General features: G+C 40.1%; 1 protein-coding gene across 1 annotated transcript in view; it reads right to left on the bottom strand.

The window, feature by feature from the left end:
- DNAH17 (dynein axonemal heavy chain 17) overlaps positions 1 to 20,134 on the bottom strand; it is a gene marked incomplete at its 5' end in the record, with an annotated part of 119,670 nt that overhangs the window by 48,600 nt on the left and 50,936 nt on the right. The window contains 16 exons of the mRNA XM_081319927.1: positions 509 to 656; positions 844 to 946; positions 2,825 to 2,990; positions 4,073 to 4,280; positions 5,671 to 5,844; positions 6,505 to 6,787; positions 7,662 to 7,810; positions 7,897 to 8,024; positions 10,700 to 10,832; positions 12,507 to 12,644; positions 13,571 to 13,798; positions 14,411 to 14,549; positions 15,187 to 15,344; positions 17,189 to 17,293; positions 18,563 to 18,719; positions 18,806 to 18,966. Coding sequence (XP_081176053.1) covers positions 509 to 656; positions 844 to 946; positions 2,825 to 2,990; positions 4,073 to 4,280; positions 5,671 to 5,844; positions 6,505 to 6,787; positions 7,662 to 7,810; positions 7,897 to 8,024; positions 10,700 to 10,832; positions 12,507 to 12,644; positions 13,571 to 13,798; positions 14,411 to 14,549; positions 15,187 to 15,344; positions 17,189 to 17,293; positions 18,563 to 18,719; positions 18,806 to 18,966 — 2,578 coding nt within the window. The remainder of the gene's footprint in view (positions 1 to 508; positions 657 to 843; positions 947 to 2,824; positions 2,991 to 4,072; positions 4,281 to 5,670; positions 5,845 to 6,504; positions 6,788 to 7,661; positions 7,811 to 7,896; positions 8,025 to 10,699; positions 10,833 to 12,506; positions 12,645 to 13,570; positions 13,799 to 14,410; positions 14,550 to 15,186; positions 15,345 to 17,188; positions 17,294 to 18,562; positions 18,720 to 18,805; positions 18,967 to 20,134) is intronic.

The following is a 20,134-nucleotide window of genomic DNA, read 5'->3' as shown; positions in this document are numbered from 1 at the left end:
GCCAGTTTGCACCACTTCGGCAGAACCAGTAGCTAATTTTTTTGTTGCCCAGGCCCAGAATGGACTTCTGGAAGTGGCGTACACACAGAGAACCGGTTGTTCACATATTTGAATCCCACCAATGTTCATAACACCTACAAATTCACCTAATTAGAATAATTTGACAATGCTGCGTGGAACTTGAATAAACCTGAATCAACAAAAAATGGCAGTTCCAAAGAAAAATGATAATGATGTGGTTGTGGTAGCATCCAAAGCGGGAAGTACATGTGACAATCATGCCAGGCAAAATTCCATCCCAGTGATTCAGTTAGTTGTACCTTTTTCTTCAGGCAAAAATACACTGTTGGCTAACTGTTACCCCATTTCCCAAACATTCTTTGCACAAAGAGATCTGAATCTCAAAATCTTCAGTGTAATGCAGGTTACACATATGGATAAGATACCAAGAGGTAGAATATGAACAGGAAAGCCTGCTTCGGTTCATGCTGCTTTTTGCAGTGCTTACCCAGAGCTGCAGAAACAAGCTGCTGATTAACCTTCTGGACGACCATTGAAACATTCCGAAGAGCCAAGTGCTGACCTAAGATAGTACTGTAGATGGACATTAGGGCATCCTGACCTGGGAAACTCACCGCAAATACACAGAAGTGTCTCTACAACAAAACACAATTGACAAGATCTTGCAATGCTCCCTGGTGGGCCTCTTAATAAAAAAAAAATCTCACTTTTTCTACTTACAGTTTAGTCACAATTTTAAAAAAGCAACTGCTCTAATGTAAGGGAGTCTATTTTATTTTTGACTGAAATCACCAAAGTACCATGTCTCCCTCTATTAGGTACCTGAAGCCTGGAATCAATAGTGAAGGATCCAGAAGTTGGGTTCATACAGGCAACATACTGGCAGTTGTGAATATCCTTTAAGGTTAGTTTGTTTCTGTCATACCTAACGGAAAGAAGCAAGATGGAAGGTATTACTGACCAAATATTTTTGAGAAAGCAATGTTTCACTATTCCCTTACTCTTAAGACAGTCTTTCTGTCTTTTATACGAAATGAACAGCGAATGGTTTTGATATCTTTTCATTAAAAAAGCAGAACCAAGATTTAAATAACACATCTATCAATGGTCTATGAAAATATCTAACTTAATCTACACGTAAGAGACAAGACGGCTAATATCTTTAAATGTACAGATATCATGTCTATGGAGATTCTCAGTCATCCAGGTCATAGTTGTCCCAAAGATGCTTTTTCATGAGGCAACTGGACGTTCTTGTTTTTCTTTGAAGAAATTTCGCTTCTTATCCAAGAAGCTTCTTCAGCTCTGACTGGATGGTGGGGAATGGAAGGATTTATACTCCTTACAGACAGCTGGTCATTTGCATTCTTTTAGAGAGTCATTGAGGCCACCTGGAGTTTTATCTGTGTTGTCATGGTCTCCTGAGTAGTGCAAATGGGTGTGGAGCCTCCTTGGAACTATTGAAAGGACGGTGTTGTAGACTGGAGATAGATGATGTTGTATCCCTCCCCCTCTGTTGAGAGAGGGCTGTTCAGTTTTGACATAATGGCCTCTTTGACCCCTCTTTCAAACTAGCGGTTCTCTCTGTCTAAATGTGGACTTTGCTGTCTTCGAAAGAGTGCCCTTTGTCTTTGTGTCAGTTTGTGTCCATGTGTTTTATCCTTGGGGGGACAAGCTTCTGCCTTATTGTATTCTTGGATTTGACGTGTGAGCATATTTTGCGTTGGCTGAAGATCCTCCTGAGCTTTTCCGATATTCCTGCAATGTATGGAATGACTTCTGGAGCTTGAATGGACTCCAGAAGATGGTAGAGGACAGGAAGGCCTGGAGGAATGTTGTCCATAGGGTAGCGATGGGTCAGACATGACTTCGCAGCTAACAACAACAACATGGAATCACTACATTGCTTTGTTTATTGTTTTCTTCTTTGTTTGTTGTGGAGGTGCTCCTGCTGGGTCTTTTTTGGGATTTCATGAAGGCCCACTTGGGATAGCCGCAAGTTCTGAGGGCTTCCTTGATGTGTTTTAGTTCTTTTTCTTTCCCATCTTTCTTGGTAGGCAGGCCTTCAGCTCAGTGGTGTAGGGTTCTGATAACTCCTGGTTTGTGCTCCAGTGAGGTGGGGAGAATGTGGATATTGATCCATGTGTAGGTCCATGCCAAGGACAACCCACTCAGACACAAACTGAGCAACATGACATATCCAGTACAATATGCAAATGTATACATTGGGGAAACAAAACAACCACTTCATAAATGCATGGGACAACATAGCAGAACAAACCCATCAGGACAAGATTCAACAGTCCATCTGCATTTAAAAGACAAAGGCCACTCTTTTGAAGGCAGCAAAGTCCACATTTGGACAACAAGAACTGCTAGTTTGAAAGAGGGGTCAAGGAGGCCATCTATGTCAAAATTAAAAGAATGCAAATGACCAGCTGCCTGCAAGGAGTATAAATCCTTCCATTCCCCATCATCCAGAGCTGAAGAAGCTTCTTGGATGAGAAGTGAAATGCCTTCAAAGAAAAACAAGAAAGTCCAGTTGCCTCATGAAAAAGCATCTTTGGGACAGACAGGCATCATATGCATAGCACAGTATTCAAACCATATCATCTTTATGATACGATATATTGATGCATTACAGTATATTACATTACAATATATTATAATATTATATAATACAGTAGAAAACACAAAAGATTCAACCTGAAGATTAGTTGCTTTTTTACATGGGGTTTTCTGTGAATCCATCTTTTAGCTATACAGACATAGTAATTAATTATCAATAAAAATGTATTTATACCAATGCCCATGATCCATGTGCTGCCGGATCAAGGTGTGAGGAGCCACAGTGCCATATTTGTCAACTTCTGGCATGTTCATATCATCTATGAAGTAAATCAGCTTCTTGGTACCAGGGGGGCCAAAATTACGTCCTGATTTCTTCTCCAGAGGCTTCTCCAGAATAGCTGTTCAAACAGAAGACCATTAGTCAACAGATGGCATTGGATCTTATCTAAATGATCTGGTCAAATGTCCTTCCATCTCATGCACCAGTTCAAAAGTAAAAGTTAGTTATGTAATGTACTTGAGGAGGACAGCTTTTCTTCAGTGCATCAAAGTCTTACAGAGGAGGCAAGTAACCTACATGATAACTTGAAAATATCTTGAATGCAAGGAACAAGAAGTCCCATATCAGTTCCATCTGTACAGGCAGACCAGTTTTCTCACAACCTGCCTAGGATGCAGATATGCACACGCTGTGCTGAACAATCTCAGTGGAAAAGAGCAGGAGTCACCTTCTCAAATAGCATGTAAGAGGTGGAACAGGTAGCCTGTTAATGTTCTAGAATGCTATTCCCATTAGGCCTACAGCATTAGCAACAGACAGAAATGGAGGGATTTGCAGTCCAATCCATCAGGTGAGAATAAAATTATGTAATGCCATAGCATTAGCAGCTTATGTAAGCAAACTCTACAAATCTTGGCTTGATTATGTCAGTGATGGAACTCTTTTTTTCACTAGGGTGATTTGAACTGATAACGAAATTCCTTCTATCTATCTAATCTGAAGAAGTAATATTCATTTTAACAATATTCGTTCTTCCTCTTAAACACAAGGACTTTTTCTCGTATATTGACATTGGGCAATTAAGCAATATGGAATAGTTAAATCAACATAAAGTGGCATTTTGCTGAGAATACGTAAGTACTTCAAGAGATATTTAGGAGAGTTCACATAATATACTAAACCCTCACTTTTTATGTATTCTCATAAATGAAAGAAAATATCTGTGTCCCAGGATAATGTGGCAGGATTCGATCTGGGTCGGTCACCTGGACCGGAGGTTTAGTCTTCCGAGCTTTTGGAATCATTCTGGAGTCCATCCTCGAGGAACTTTACTCTCATCAGAATTTCCCAATTTATTTGCATTAAGATTACAATTTGGAAACCCCTTTTGCAGACACACAACCAAGGGTTTGAGGAGGTCATCCATAGTTTTGGGCATCCCTAATTGGTATGAATGAAAATCCATCCAATTTCCCTTACCCTGCAGCATAGCTGAAGTTGTGTAGAAGTTAAAGGGAACAGCTTGCACCATATAATCATCCAGGTTCAGGGTATCCAGCTTATCCCCCATCAGCACTGACTTTCCAGTGCCTGCATTCCCAACTAACATCACTGGCCACTTTTTCTCCATTAGTAAGTCCATGAAGTAACGAATCCGGATGGTTTCTGTTGTGTGAACCATTGAAGCCTGCAAAACAGACTCCCTATGAAATTTACATCAGTTTTAAAAAAGCCTGAATTACAATTTTAAAGAAACTGAATAGTGAAATAATTTCTAAGAAAAGCATTGGTGACTAGAGAGATCTCCCCTTGAAAATAAATGTACACACAGGCGTGGCAAAACCCAGATGTGTTTTAATAGGATATGGCAAGGAAAACTATTGTGTAACTGTATCTTCCCATCTCACAGCTGATTTTTTAACTTTAATTTTTTAACTTTAAATTTACATTAATTTAATGAAAATTAATTTTAATTTTTTTTAAAAAAAAATCCAGAGCATAACTGGTTGTAGGCCAAAGTGGAATAATAACAACGTGTTCTAAGCCCCAGAAGAGAAGACCAATCCTGAGTGCCAGTCCTTAATTAACCATCTATAAGAGGGAGGGATCAGGAAGCTTGGGGAAGTTCCAAAGTTAGCAGAAATGCAAAAATATACCTTTGAGGCAAAACTTAAAAGCAAAAATATTCTTAAAGAGGGGAAAATGCAAAAAGCAGCCTGGTAACTGTGTATAAGTGACCACGGAATGATGAAGCTGGCAAGGATGGTGGGATCGGGTCAGCCTGGAACAGGGCAGCTGAAATTATGCACATGCTCCCTCTCTCGTTGCTGTTCAATTGCTAAGTCATGTCCAACTCTTCGCCACCCCATGGACCATAGCACACCAGACCTTCCCCTGCCCTCCACTGTCTCCCAGAGTTTGCCCAAATTCATGTTCGTTGCATCAGTGGCACTATCTAACCATCTTATCCTCTGCCATCCCCCTTCTCCTTCTGCCTTCAGTCTTTCCCAACATCAGGGCCTTTTCCAATGAGTTCTCTCTTCTCATTGGTGGCCAAAGTATTTGAGCTTCAACTTCAATATCTGTCCTTCCAAAGGACACTCAGGGTTGATTTCCTCTAGGATTGACCCACTCTCATTATTCTTCTACAAATACATGGCTTACCCACAGTAAGATACCAGCACCCACTAGGATAGTTAAAGTATCTCTGCAGGACTTCTATTTTAAATTTCATGGCAACCTTACCACAACAGTCATTGTAAACTTTGTTTACTCTATCTGATACATATAATCCATATTATTTTGTCATTTTTAAAACTCAGTTTTGCTGCAGTGGTAATTGTTGTTTTGCAGGATTTAGATATAGGCTGTGGGTAAATATATTTGGAACATGGCAAGAATCTAGCCTCTCAAATTACCAGTAGAATATAAATCAACAATCTGTATTTCTCCTGAACGTGTCTCGGTTACTAGATTCAGAATCTTTTGCTAATATAAGGCTGATTTTTGTCTCAGAGTACTGCAAAAGTGCTCTAAAATAAGAAATATCAGAAGTAGAATTATTTCCAACAAATTACCTGCAATGGGACATCTGGATCCAATTCAAATTGTGGGACTTTATCAGTCCATGGCAAGAATTTCTTTGATTCTGGGTCAATATAGTAGTCAAAAATTGTTCCCTGAGATGGGAATTTTATTGTTTTAAATTCATTCACCCACCATTTACTAAATTCCACACGATAGTCCACAAGCTGCAGAGAAAGTTATATATATATATATATATATTTATTATGTTTTTAAATTTATTTAAATTGAAATATGTTCTAAAATATTATTTGACCTTAAGGGAATATAACAAAAGATCAAAACAAAATTTATCAAAGCTAAATGAGTGTAGAGAATTAAATGTAGGCATAATCTGAGTGAATGATCTGAATCAACTGCTATAACAGCAGGGCTAACTCCACAAATCCCATTCATCTCAATGAGGGTCCAAATGTCTACAATGTACTACTAATGCAACGTACAATCTTTCCTTCTGCAAAGGTGGCCCAGGTGGGCCGAACCACGCAACTTCCATTGATTCTAAAGAACATATATGACCTTGAAAAGAGCCCTTGTAAACTATATCACATATCAATCAAATGTTAAACCCTACAAAGATGGAAGTGATTCTGGTATCAGGTCTGTCAGTGCAGTAATCTCTGAAAAGGCCCGTAGAAAAATGGACTCTATGTATTGAAAGTTGGTTATTGCGTCATTGGTCTATATCAGCATAGCTGACTCAGGAATTCTGGGAGTTGAAGTCCATGAGTCATGAAAGAGCCAAGGTTGCCTACCCCTGGTCTATATCTAGATAACTCTTGAGTTATAATAATGGAAAGCCTGATCGCTTCCATTTCTGAAGATACCTGATCTTGGAACATTGCTCCTCCAAACGCCCAGAAACAAGCAAACACAAAATAGAGTTCGTATAGCTCTTTGGGAGAATCTGGAGGTGTGTTGGTTGGGGTCAAGAGGCATTCCAGTAAATAGAGAATCATTTGCACCACGGTCACTTCAGGAACAGGGGTTATCTTCTTGAATCCAAATTTCAATTTGTCCAAGCAGGTAGGTAGGTATTTATCAAACAAGATCATCAGGTTAGCTTTTTCTGATTGCACTTCTCGGCGCTCAATCCAACTGCTCACTATCCTGTATAGTGACATATAATTACTTATTGAATATGCATTCTCGTGCATGTAACATGTGCATTTTATATCAACTGATCAATTTTTTATTCCTCTCTTTTCCCCCCTCTTATGCTACATCTTTATAGGAATGCCACTTAAATTACAGGGAAGATATTAACATCTAGCTGTTAAGAAAGACATCACATACTTCTCAATAAATACCATCAGTTATGAGCAATGTGTTTTGGTAATTACCTATGAAACTATCATTTTTATGTAAACTACCTTGCATATACTTACAACTTTTGGTAAAAAATAAAGCATCAGAAGTTCCCTATTTTGGAGAATAAGTCAACATGTTTGAAAGGAAAAGGGGAAGCAAGAATTGACAATAAAGTGTTAATAGTTGACCAATCAATGCTTGTTTGCCTGCCAATAATATCTCATTCCATCTTCTCAATTCTATACTAAAAGCCAAATTTCTCTCCTCTCTGCACAACCCAAGGGAGGGAGAGAGGAATCACATTGTTGCACTCATCATGCAGACCTTGTCTTTCGCAATTTACTTATGCTGTCATAGCAACTATACTCATCTTTGGAGCCCTTAACCTAATATAATAACCAGGCACTACAGAAGGATTCCAGGACCTGGGAAATGCATCAAGGCAAATTTTTCTTTAATGATTGCACTGTCTCATTCAACATCGTCTGTCCCAGGTTTCTTGGGCAGCAAGTAACTTGCTATTGGAACTAGAATAATCTGGAATAGTGCAATAATAGATCCCTGACAATATCTTCATATGACCAGTGAGGACTTTGTCTGATCCATGATGGGATATACACCCCTCATCTAAAAAGGAATGTACTGATATGCTTCAAAGGGAAACAGGACTTACGGATTCCAGCCCAGATCAGCAGGATTGATATACAAGATTCCTGCTCGAGATACTGTGGCAGGAGTTGCTGTTCTTAGGTGACTGATTTCAAACACAAGCCTCATGGTGGGATTTAGTGGGATTCGCTCATTGCTAGCTAAGGTCAGCACCTAGGAAGGAGGAAATCATACAATGCAACTTTCTATTTTCATAAAAGTGAAAAACAATGATTGAGTCCCTAGCTTATTGTGCTGACCTTGTTGTCATCCATCACGGTATTCAAAGATTCAATCCACATAGGATCAATATCTCCATCTAGAACAATCCATTTAGGTCCGCGATGAGTTATATTAGCTAGATCACGCATTATAGTTGAAAATAAGCCTGTCCAGAACAGGGAAATTCTCAGTGAATTTTATAACATGCATATACGCTCAAGTTGCAGTAAAATTTTAGCAGAGAGAAGGAACAAAGCTGATAAAAACATATATCAACACAACTAAAGTTATTAAACTATTTGTGATTATTTTCTCATTTATATAAATCCCCAAGCTGTAAAGTAAAGAAATGCTATCAGTTCATTATCCAGAAAAAAATACTAGTTGGTCTTTGGCAAAGCCAACATGAACAATTTTCAGAGCACCTAATTCACGGGCCCATTTCATTTTCACAAATGGTAAAGGAGACTATTTGTACAAAGTAGATACTGCTGCAAAAAGGGTTCAGTAATGCGTTGTCAACAGATTTGCAAATCACCAACAGTATCTCCCCTAAAAATCGTGTCTAAATTACTGACATCAACGCAGATGTTCTTTAAAGTAACCACGTTCTTCAGGGCTTTGTACACGAATATTAACAGCAAGGCACTTCAGACAGTAGTTGAGCCACTTCATTCTACAAAGGCTGGTGCTTTAAAATCATGTAGAGTATTGGGGGAAGCTATCACCTAGCCACTTTCTGGCTCTGTATGGGGCTGTCCCACCAAGAGAAGTAGCTACAGATATGCTAAGGTATTCATATTTGCAGCTGGTAGATGTAAATGGGGGCAAAAAGGCTCCAGCTGGATAGACCAAAGATGTTCATAAACGTTTTACTTAGAACAAGATTACGTATCTTTTTAAGATACTTCCAAACAGGATACTATGCCTTTCCAGATAGCTCTGCATTCTTGTGATCAAGTATTTTTATCTTTGTTTGGCAGCTGAGTCAGTTTATTTCCTGGCACAACTATAATTGTTTTTCCAGGTGAATCAGTAGATCTCTGCAGAGTGGCAGCTGGGCCATTTCCTCAGCTGGGAAAACACCTGCCTTCTAAATTCCAGGCTCACTCCAACTGGCAGAGGTTCACCCCCACCAAGGTGAAGCTAAGGAGCTTTGATGTCACCATTCAGCATTATTTTAAATTGTGCACTAAAGAAGACAGTGCTAGCATCCTCCATTTCAGTAATTAATAGAATAGAACAGAACAGAACAGGACAGAACAGAACAGGACAGAACAGAACAGAACAGAACAGAACAGAACAGAACAGAACAGAACAGAATAGAATAGAATAGAATAGAATAGAATAGAATAGAATAGAATAGAATCTGGAAGGGACTTTGGAGGTCTTCTAGTCCAGCCCCCCTGCTCAAGCAGGAGGACCTATACCATCTCAGGCAGGTGATTGTCCAGTCTCTTTTTAAAAACTTCCAGAGGGAATAAAAGAAGAAATAGGCTACATTTACAAATGAGTAGACTCAGTGCCTCTCATCTCCTTTCTTTTGATCTTCTCAGCTGATCATTGCCCTGGACTCCTGTATTTGGGAAACAAAATTCCCTTGGGAGTCTTCTGCCCAGTCCTTCCCCAGATACTTCCGCTTTGCCAAAGACTCCAATCCTCTGTCCACAGGCAGTTCTCTATATCTCTTTCCAATCTTGGACCTTGGGTAAAGATGTCATCCCTCTACAACTTAGCTTCTCTGACCGGACACTGAAAACTGAACAATACAATCACACTGCCTATCCAATTTTTCTCTCCAGCCATTGTCTTCTGCAACACTCTAATATTCCATTTTCTCTCCTCATTTTTCTCCCCCACCCCAATTTTCTCTCCTTCTTCCTCTCTCCAATTTTAGGTTACAGCAGCAACGTATCCCTCCAGCAACCAAGCAGGTAAATATCCCTCCCAGGGTTCTAGTCCCTAGCATCTCTATATAAAGTGGGACCAATGAAAGTGCTTTCTATCTCTGCCCCACAAGAGTTCAGCCTATCGGCCTGTGTAATGGAATACCTGCCCTTCCAAGCCAGAATTGAGTTTCCTTTCTCCTAATTCTCTCTCCTTTTGCTAACTCAACAGTAGTTGTACCAAGCCATAAAAATTCCATTTGCATTAGTTTAATAAAGAACTGGTTGGCTTATATGTTGTTTTCCAAGTGTTGAAGCTGCTTCCAGTGAGATTGGTCTCAAATAATTTCAGACATGTTTCAGAGAATTTGAACAGTAAAAGTGTTGGAAAGAGGACAGAGGAACCCTTTCTTTGAATAATTAAAATAAGCCTCATTAAAGCCAGCAACTATCATATAGTATATGCATTTGGTATCTTCCTTGGTTATAAGCTTTTTTTATGTCAAACCATTAAAGGGATTTATAATCAGGTATATCATGGATAAAAAAATAATTCTGGTGTTTTGTTCTGCTTGAAGTTGGCTCAAATAACTGAAGTAGGGAAAAGTTTATACACAGTGTAACAAAGGGGTGTTTTTTTAGAAAGTTACAGTATTAGAATTTTAAATAGCAGGAAGATGAAATAAGTTCATAACTGCAGTATGCAATTTTCCCAAATGAAATACTTCTGACTTTCCTATAGTAGTATTTCAGGGAAGAAATTTAAATGTTATTCTGTGAAACAAATGCATGATCTTTCTATGCACCTTAATGTAGACATCTGCTATTTTGCACTATTTTCTCAGCTTTTATATAATCACCTTTTTGTGATTTTTGGAGATTGTAGCTGAACAACTATTAAAATAAAAAATGTTGTTCAGCTACAATCTCCAGAACGTAGCTGTTTGTTTCTTACCATCTTTCCATTCTCTTGTTGCTGGATTAATTATACCAAATAGCTCATCACAAGTCACAGCTTTAGGATCAAGGTCAACAGCTACAGGCTTTCTCTTCATGAGCTGATAGGTTTTATTCAGAGATTTTAATACCTGCCAGAAGGAAAAGATTGAATGTTTTGTCCATCGTATGCACTATTGTGTCCGTTCCTAATCTGGCATTCTCCAGATATACCGGACTTTAATTTTAATCATCTTTGAGCCAGCATAAGCAGGGGACACGGCCACTATATACTTTTTGAAAAGCTCCACCATTGGCACCTCCAAAGATATTGATTGGATTGATGGGCTCCAGCACAAGTCCAAAAGCTTGGAAGACTAAACCTCTGGTCCTGGTGACCAATCAAGATTGGATGTTGGATTGACTGGATTTATATGGTTGCTTAATTTGCAAAGGAGACTCTGGGTAGCTTACATTTTAGGGGAAAATGTAAAAATTAGAAATTAAAAACATTATAATGTAATATATAATCTCAGATCATAAAAAACCAGGACATCACAACAGAAATAATAATAATCAGGGAAGCAACTAAGGCCAACTAGCTCAGATCTCGTTCAGAGGCCTAATATATGAGCTCATCATGGGATCTGATCAATGCTTGAGGGAAGAACCAGGTTTTTAGGGCCCTGTAGAAATAGAGACGGGTTTGGGCCATCTAAACCAGGGGAAAGTAATGTCTCATGGGGCAGGCACATAACCCCTGGTTCCCACTAAGTGGGATTATTTTGTGAAAGGGACCTGAAGCATGCTCCAACTGTCAGAGCTCATAGGATGAATAGGCATAACCAGAGACAAATAGTCCCACAAGTAACTGAGCCCTGTGCCATTAACAGCTTTATTGGTTATAACCAACATCTTAAATTGCTTCCAGAAAAAAGCAGTGCTGTTATGTGGGTGCATCAAGACGAGTTCACAATTACTTGCTTCCCTGCATCTAAATCAAGCCAAGTTTCTCGGTAGTATTTAAGGGAAGCCCTTAAATAGAGCACATTGCAGTGATTTAAACAGGAGGTGATAAGACCTTAAGTGACTTTGAGTAGGGCATTCCAATCCAGGATTGGACACAATGGTGCAAGAGATGGATTTGTGCAAAGGCCTTCTTGGCATGCCTGCTACCTGCTTTCCAGTAGAAGCCTAGCATTCTAGAGAACTTCCAAACTGTGCATCAGTTCTATCTGAGGGAGTATAATCTCAACCAGGACCAAAGATGAAGAGTCCACAGAGTTAGAGGGCTCCCAAATCCACTTGCTAGGGTTGAGCCAAAGTCTGTTGTTCCTTAACCAAATGCCCGTAGCCCCCATACACTGAGAAGGAAGTGTCATGAAATCAGTGTGTTTGTTTAAGGTGCCCACCTAACCAAGTCATGATCATGATCATGAACAGGTGCTCAGAAGAGCAGGTGGCTATAGCTGCAAATATGTTATTTTGAGAAACCAAACAGGATTCAAGGAGATAATGGTAGCGCTAGGAAAAAAAATTACATTCCCCCTCCCCCAGCAAATGAGATCATTGGAACCGTCAGTGTGGGGGGTAGCTAGCCACTTATCTGGCTTTCCTCCAGACAGCAGTGCATTCAGGCCCCTGACCTTGGGTTTAAGATCTGTCAATCATAAATATTTTGGGAGACACCTTGTGAAGGCTGCCATGTTCTGTGAAACCAATTTTAAACAAAACATTTCTATGTTCAGTTGGCCCTTGGTAATGACACTGAGCTCATAGCTGAGTCCTTGGCTAAAAAGTCCCAAGTGGTGGTACAGAGTTCTCACCTGTGACTTGCCAGAGCCAGCATTTCCAATCACAAACACTGAATGTCGGACTTGCAGTAGTTCCTCTAGCTGCACCACCTTCAAAACAAAACTCTCCTCGGGTTGCAGACAGAGCTCAACAACAGCTTGTTTGATAATCTGAGGATAAGAGATTTGATAAGATTTGTTTATTTCCAGATTGGGTTAGTTCTGCGTGTTTTATTTATCAGTCTATTGTATTCCAGGTCATTTCTATTAATCTTCATAACTGGTCCACACAAGGAATTAAATTCATACGCACACATATACACAGAGTCCTCAACTTATATCCAGAATTGGGACTAGAATCTTTGTCGCTAGAAGATGATTATTAAGTCAGTTACACCAGATTTTACACCTTTTTTTCGCTGTAGCTGTTAAGCAAATCACCAGGGTTAAGTGTATCTAGCTTCACCCATTGATTTTCCTTGTTGAAAGCCAGCTAGCTAGGTTGCATTCCAAATGATCATAAATACATGTCAGTTGCCAAACACCTAAATTTTGATCATGTGACTGCGAGGGCTGGTCATAAGTCACTTTTTTTGCACCATCACACGGTTGCTAAATGAATGGTTATAAGTCGAGGACTATTTATACTTCACATTTCTATACCGCCCATCTCCCTGTCAGTCAGTCTGTGTACACTGACTGCATAATGGTGGTACCTGTGGTGGTGCTTAAAAACAAGAAACAAAGTGCATAATTCAGAGACAAAGAAAACTGCAAATATAATTGCATGTTGGTTTGATCCATTAAACAAGAGAGCAGGAAGCAAGCAGGGTTTTTTTAAAAAAAAAATGGGTCAAGGGATTCTTCTGTATCCCTGGCTGAAGCGTGGCTTGGTAGCATGATTCTGCTTACAAGCCCTGTCCTTCAGTCTTACAACTCAAGTAAATAGAGAGAGCAGCCCCTGCCAGTTTCTGAATCAGGGCTGCTCTTCTGGCGACATCTTGATTTTCCCTGAGAAGAAAGTTCTTGTACTTCTGGCGAGAAGCATTTAACTGCTTTCCTTAGCCCCTTGCTTGAAACCACAGTAGCCAACTCACCTTCTCAAAGTTCAGGTCACGCTTCCGGGGTACATCCAAGGCTGGGAAAAGGTCCCCAATGAGTCCCATGAACACAGGTAAGTCATCAGTCACAATCTTGGGTATGTTAAAGTCTCTCAAAGCTCTCATGAGGACCTGGTCTTCAGGCCGGCTTGGGTCCCCTCTCTTCAGGGACCCTGCCACCACTAGCACAGACTTGATAGCTCTCAACCCCCAGTCGTAGTGATCCTGAGAGATGGGAAGTGCCATTAGAACTCCAGGTGAATGAAAGGACGTCACTTAAATAAGGCACAAAACATCACCCACTTCCAATGAGAAGAAAGGGCTTCCTAGACACGACTACCTTAGCAAAGATATCCACTGTTATTAGAGGAAAATGGGCCTTCCCAAACCTTTTAAAGTCTTTTCCCAAAGGCTATAAACCAGCTTTCCTTACTGGCTTTCCCCACATATACAGGATACTCTATATATAATTTCTAAACCCTAACTCCCATCTCCCTCACTATGCTGAACAGGGATGATGGGAATTGCAATCCAAATACATCTATGGTTCTCCCGGTTGGGGAAGGCTCCTGCAGGACGCGTTGGCCTACCCAAGTGAACGGAGTGGCCATCTGCATTTATCCTGGATTTATTCCAGATATTGAAATCTATACGTTCTTGCAGTGTTGTCAAGGACTTTGGAAAAAATACACTATAATGGAGAACTTGGAGATGGAATTCAGTGAGTCATATTACTGTAATATTTTCAGAAATCTCTGCCAATTCTTTCCCACCAATTTTTTCTTTGCTTTGAAATATTTGGCGCCACAGCGGAGCTGCAGAACCACATTCAATTACCTGCTTCGAAAGTAGCTCCTTACATAGTGTGTAGAGCGTAATAAATTTCCTGGCCAGAAGCCTAGCTTCAATAAAACCTTCAGCAACGAGCATGATTTCACAGATAAGCTCAAAATCAGGCACAACCATGGCACAGGGCCTACAAGAGGACATGGAGAAAAATGAGCATCTGGACTGCTTATACAGCAGAAGCAACAGCATATCTTTCCATTCCGCTACAGTGAGCAATCATTGGAAATGACAGACACAATTCAATTTCAAGTGCCTCTATTAGAAAAAAATCCACCTGCTGTAACAAGGTAAAAATGATAAATACACTTTTTACTGTGTTCAATCAACAGCTTTCTCGTATAATATTTTATGCAAAGAACTCACTTTGAATATTACTTGGCCACGGTTTCAAAATAAATGGACTTCAGGCGTACTTACTTGAAAGTTTATTTCAGGGCATTTTGTCCATATACTGTACTAGTCCAGGGATTCCCAGCCTTTCTTGGCTGGTGACATATGTAGAAATTTAAGAGCGTCCCATTGAGTGCCTTCTTGAAATGAGCATTTGGGGGGACCTTGTTCCATTGAAGCCTGCCAGAGCAGGCATGACCAATCTTAAATATCCACTTCCAAGTCAAATTCAGCTCTTGGTGATTGTATAGACATGAATATGGACAAAGCAAACGTAGCCATCTGAATTTCTGTATTTAACCCAATTCCCTGGGTCAAACCTTTCCTTTATACAAGCCAACCTGCATTGCCTCATTTCCTCAAGATGTTAATACCTGAATAATGCTTTCAGATTTTCAGGCAGTTCAGTACGACCTGCATATCCAGGATTCATGGTAATAAACATTCCAACAGTGGGAATCAGAGAGATCATCTCTCCAAGGAAATTGAATGTCTTCTTCTTGGCTCGAATAGCATCTTGAACACATTTAACCTAAACAATGAGCAGAAGATCCTTTTATTAATTCACATGCATTTGGATAATGAAGTGCGGTGTGCAAATATTTACATATAAATGTATAACAGTTTAACTACTTGGAGCTGATAATACCTAAGGCATGTTGGAGAAACAGTAAACCAAGGAATAACTGCATACTCAAGCTCACATATTCATATTCCGGGAGATTTTATGGTACACTAAGCATGACTTAAATAGTACTTATGCATCTGAATAAGGCTTTTTGCAAGTTGAAAAGTACCAAATTTTAAAACACTACTGTAGGGCTGAACTACAAACAGAAAGAATTCACTGTTAAGAATGAGAAGATAATGCACTGAATAGCTTCTGGATGGCCTCACATTGTCCAGTCTAATGTGCTGTGTTATGTGGTTCTGACATCTCACTGACTGCTTGGTTCTAAGCAGTCTCACATAAAGCACCCATCAAAAAAGGAGGAGGAATAAGGGAGGCCTGGGGAACACTCTGGATTCCTTGAAAATAACATATTGCAAACATTCATGGCAGTCTCATAGTCAACATTTGAGATAATCAGTAGCTTCTACAGATTTTCATAGTAGTACACCAATATTAAACTTATTTCAATTTTTATGAGAGACAACGTGATGCTTCGTGACATAGTAGTAGTAGTAATTGCTTAATTGTAGTAAACAGTTATAGGCAGATTCCACTGTAACCATTAAGATTTCGGATATAATCCTATTTGTAGTAGAGCTACCAGATTAGGGCTCCAAAAATCCAGACTACTGCTAGATGGCAGGCACGAAGCACATAAAGCTCCATTTGCTATTATGCAGTGGTTACCTGAACTTTGCAATTCATATCTGGTAGCTTTAGCTTATAGAAGCTGCAAGGGATAGAAGATGGAGAAAAATCAGAGGCTTCCTTCTGCTTTCTGGGACATTTTATCTGCAGAATTCCATTTATAGGACATCTGGATCCAATCAATTATTCCTATACCACTGCTTTATCCATACAAATCTTTCATTGTGTGATTGCTCTGTATCATTCACAGAATGATACCGTAGTCACATAATTTTTACATTGAGTCCTGAACATTTTATTCTTTTGAACAGCCTCCCACCACCACTTCCATCTTTTATCTCATCAGAACATAAAAAAGATGGACTAGCTGCCCAGGTTGTTTTTTCTTTAAGCAGTTGTTGTTCTTGGAACACCCACAGGATAGACATTTATTTATTTATTTTATTTATTGATGGGATTTATATCCCGCCCTATCTCCCGAAGGACTCAGGGCGGCTAACAACAAAACATATAATAAGTACAGAAATTAAGATAAAAATAAAATTAAAATCATCTGTGCAATAAGTTAAAATTAAAAACTAAGAGTAAATTAAAGATTGTAAATATAATTAATTAAAATGCCTGTCAGTCCAGGTCAGCCTGGTGGAATAGGAGTGTTTTGAGGCCGCGGCAAAAGGATTGGAGATTTTGGGCCATCCGTAGCTCAGGGGGGAGCTGATTCCATAGGGCTGGCGCTCCCACAGAGAAGGCCCTCCCCCTGGGGGTCGCCAGCCGACATTGCTTAGCTGACGGCACCCTGAGGAGGCCTTCTCTGTGTGAGCGTACTGGGCGATGGGAAGTCGTTCCTGGCAGCAGATGGTCCTGCAATTATCCCGGTCCTAAGCCATGTAGGGCTTTAAAGGTAAGTACCAGCACCTTAAATCTCACCCGGAGGGCAACCGGTAACCAATGCAGCTCACGCATTGCATTTAGCTGCAATCATCAAGCTGCAATCATCTCCCCTGCCCCCAGTTATTTATACACAACAGCACCAGCTTCTTATGGAAAATAGTTACCTGTACAGCAATTACTGACAGGACTTCTACCGAAATCCGATTGAATTCATCAAAACATCCCCAGGCCCCTGTTTGGGCCAGCCCTTTGTAGATATTTCCACAGGACTGAAAAGAGAAAACAATGTTTAGAATGAAGAAAGCATCATTTAACTGCAGTTATCTTTACACAGTGAAAGTAATATGGGTCATGCAGTCTTCGGGATTTGTTGATGGAAATACCCCACTACGAATAGTTCCAATTTGTCCCACAAATTATTTTCTGGGACACCGTGTGGCAGGATAAGAAACAGTGGATGGAAACTAATCAAGGAGAGAAGCAACCTGGAATTAAGGAGAAACTTCCTAACAACGAGAACAATCAACCAGTGGAATGGCTTGCCTTCAGAAGTTGTGGGTGTTACATCATTGGAGGTTTTTTAAGAAAAAAACTCGGTAGCCATTTGTCTGGAATGGTATAGGGCAGGGGTAGGCAACCTCGGCTCTTTTATGACTCATGGACTTCAACTCCCAGAATTCCTGAGCCAGCTTGGCTGGCTCAGGAATTCTGGGAGTTGAAGTCCATGAGTCATAAAAGAGCCGAGGTTGCCTACCCCTGGTATAGGGTCTCCTACTTGAGCAGGGGGTTGGACTTCCATGGTCCCTTCCAGCCCTATTCTGAATCTGAATCTGAATCAGTGGGGTGATTGGATATTCCTATGAACAAGCCCTATCCAGAGTAAGTAGGTAGGGAAGTGATTTGGGGGAGATTTGCAAGTACCCTTAACATCCCCCAAGCTTTCTAGGACCCACACCTCTTACCTAGTCATTTCAAATTAAAGGTGAAGCCATAGACTGGTCACAAGGCCATCCTATAGGAACATCAAACTGAAACGAGGTGCATTATTTTGGAAATGAGTGCATTTACAGGCAATAATATTCTCCTTAGTACTCATGAAGCGCAGAAAACAGATGAGGCATCACCAGGAAGGATATTTTTTTAAAAAGAAACTGTTGTAAAAATGAGCAGCCTGTTCTTTTTAGGCTGTTTTCGGTGGTATAATTAGTGCTGCCAAATGGAAACAATGCAGATGGAAAATGCTTATTTTACTGCATGGAACTTGGGAAAAGGCCCATTGCTTTAAAGATAACACAGACTTTGCATAACCAACAAAAACCTGTGTATGTTTAATTGTAGCTCTCAATGAATGACTCTCTCATATTCTTTTTCTTTGGATTTCTTTTCTGAGTGATTTGCATTTGACTCAAATGCGCTAAAGAGAAGCACTTGTCCTCGAATCAAATCAAAGAAGCGTTGCGTAAGGATTAATTAGAACAAGTAGGAGACCTTATAGGTCAGAAGATGTTCTCCTGACCCATATTTCATTGGATCACTACCTTATAGTCCATTTGCTCAGAGCAGTTGAAGACATACACCATGATTCCTACAGCCCTGCCCAAGTCTTTGGTGGTCTCGGTTTTTCCTGTTCCCGCAGGGCCTGCAGGGGCTCCTCCCATGATTAAGTGGAGGGACTGGGTCAGGGTGATATAGCAGCTGCAAAACACAGGGATTGGGCATGTTATCTTGGGCCTGAGAAATCAGGTTGTGCCACACTCAAGTTTCTGTGGGTGAGCTCATACCGGTCAGTAAGCGGGGTGATCACCAGACGAGGAGTGTTGCCAAGGTATTCATAGGAATACTGGAGTTGAGCATCACAGATATTAGCAAAGCAGTGCCTCTTTTCTTCATCCCAACGGTGCCTAAGCTGGGACTGCCACGTAAAGGCCTGAGAGCTCTCCACCTGTCATGAAAGGAGTGCAGTTTAGTTCTGACTAGGGAGTGCTAGGTGGCCCTTATTGGGTTCAGGGAGAAGCCAAGGAAGAAGGGGAAGAGCTGGTGGCAATCATTATTACTATGAATGATGAACAGCCTTGCTTCTTTCGATGTGTGTCTTACAGAAGAAGCAAACGAACAGTGCAGTCGGCTGGCTGAATGGCAGCCATCTTCTCTTGGATGGAGACAAACACCGGCTTATCCAAGACAAGAGTTTTCCGGCCATTTTGTTTCATTGTCAGTTTTTAATATGCCCTTTTTGCAGTTGTATCAGCTCTGTATTTGAGTAGCTTGGAAGCGGGGAGAAAATAAGATAGCTATGCCATGTGACTATCTACTAAACTTATTAGGGCTGATCCAGAGATGAAAAATGATCTTTTTTCTTTGTATGTATGTCTTACAAATGGCATCCATTACTTATGCCATCAGTTGGCCCGATGGCAACCATTTGCAAATAGACCACCCAACATTTTTTGCAGACCTTCTTTATGAACATCCTAAGTTTCTTAAATAAAGTAGGTTTCTCTCGTTATGGATGAAGGTTAATTCTTTTGTCTTTAGTGAAGTCTAAGTGGTCTTCCAGGTTCCTCCATTGTACCATCCAGCTGGAACAATGGTTTGTAATGTTAATTTTTTAAAACAATGCTGCTTCTAAAGGTGAAAGATAACTCTTGGTGTTCTTTTGTCAGGCGGCTGACCATGTGACTAGATAAAAGCCTTTCATACATCTAATTTCCAAGTCTATATTTTTCAACCATGTAAGTTAATGCAACCAAGAGGAACCCCGCTTCAGAATTTCTCATGCCATAGCAGATCTGTTTGTCCTTTGTTAATAAGGGACAAGGCCTTACATCATTTCCAGTGCAACAACTTATCTCAGAGATCAGGTTATTAAAATTTGAAGGTAAAACTCCCAAAACGTTTGACCTCCCAAAGGAATAGTAAGAGATGAATATTTCATTTTATATTTGGTAAGGTCATAATTGCCCTGCACATTTTTCTGTAATTTTTTTTCAGGATTCCTTCGTGACAAAATTAGAATGCATTAGAGCACATTGAGTTCTATGGCATCTGCTAGCTAAAAACTATTTGTAGTGGTATGATTGGCCCAACCCTTTTGCTTATTCATTTTTCCA

The sequence above is a fragment of the Vipera berus genome, assembly GCF_964194415.1.
Source record: "Vipera berus genome assembly, chromosome: 2".
Taxonomy (NCBI): Eukaryota; Metazoa; Chordata; class Lepidosauria; order Squamata; family Viperidae; genus Vipera; species Vipera berus.
The sequence above is the reverse complement of the archived record's forward strand: the minus strand, read 5'-3'. Positions and strand labels throughout refer to the sequence as shown.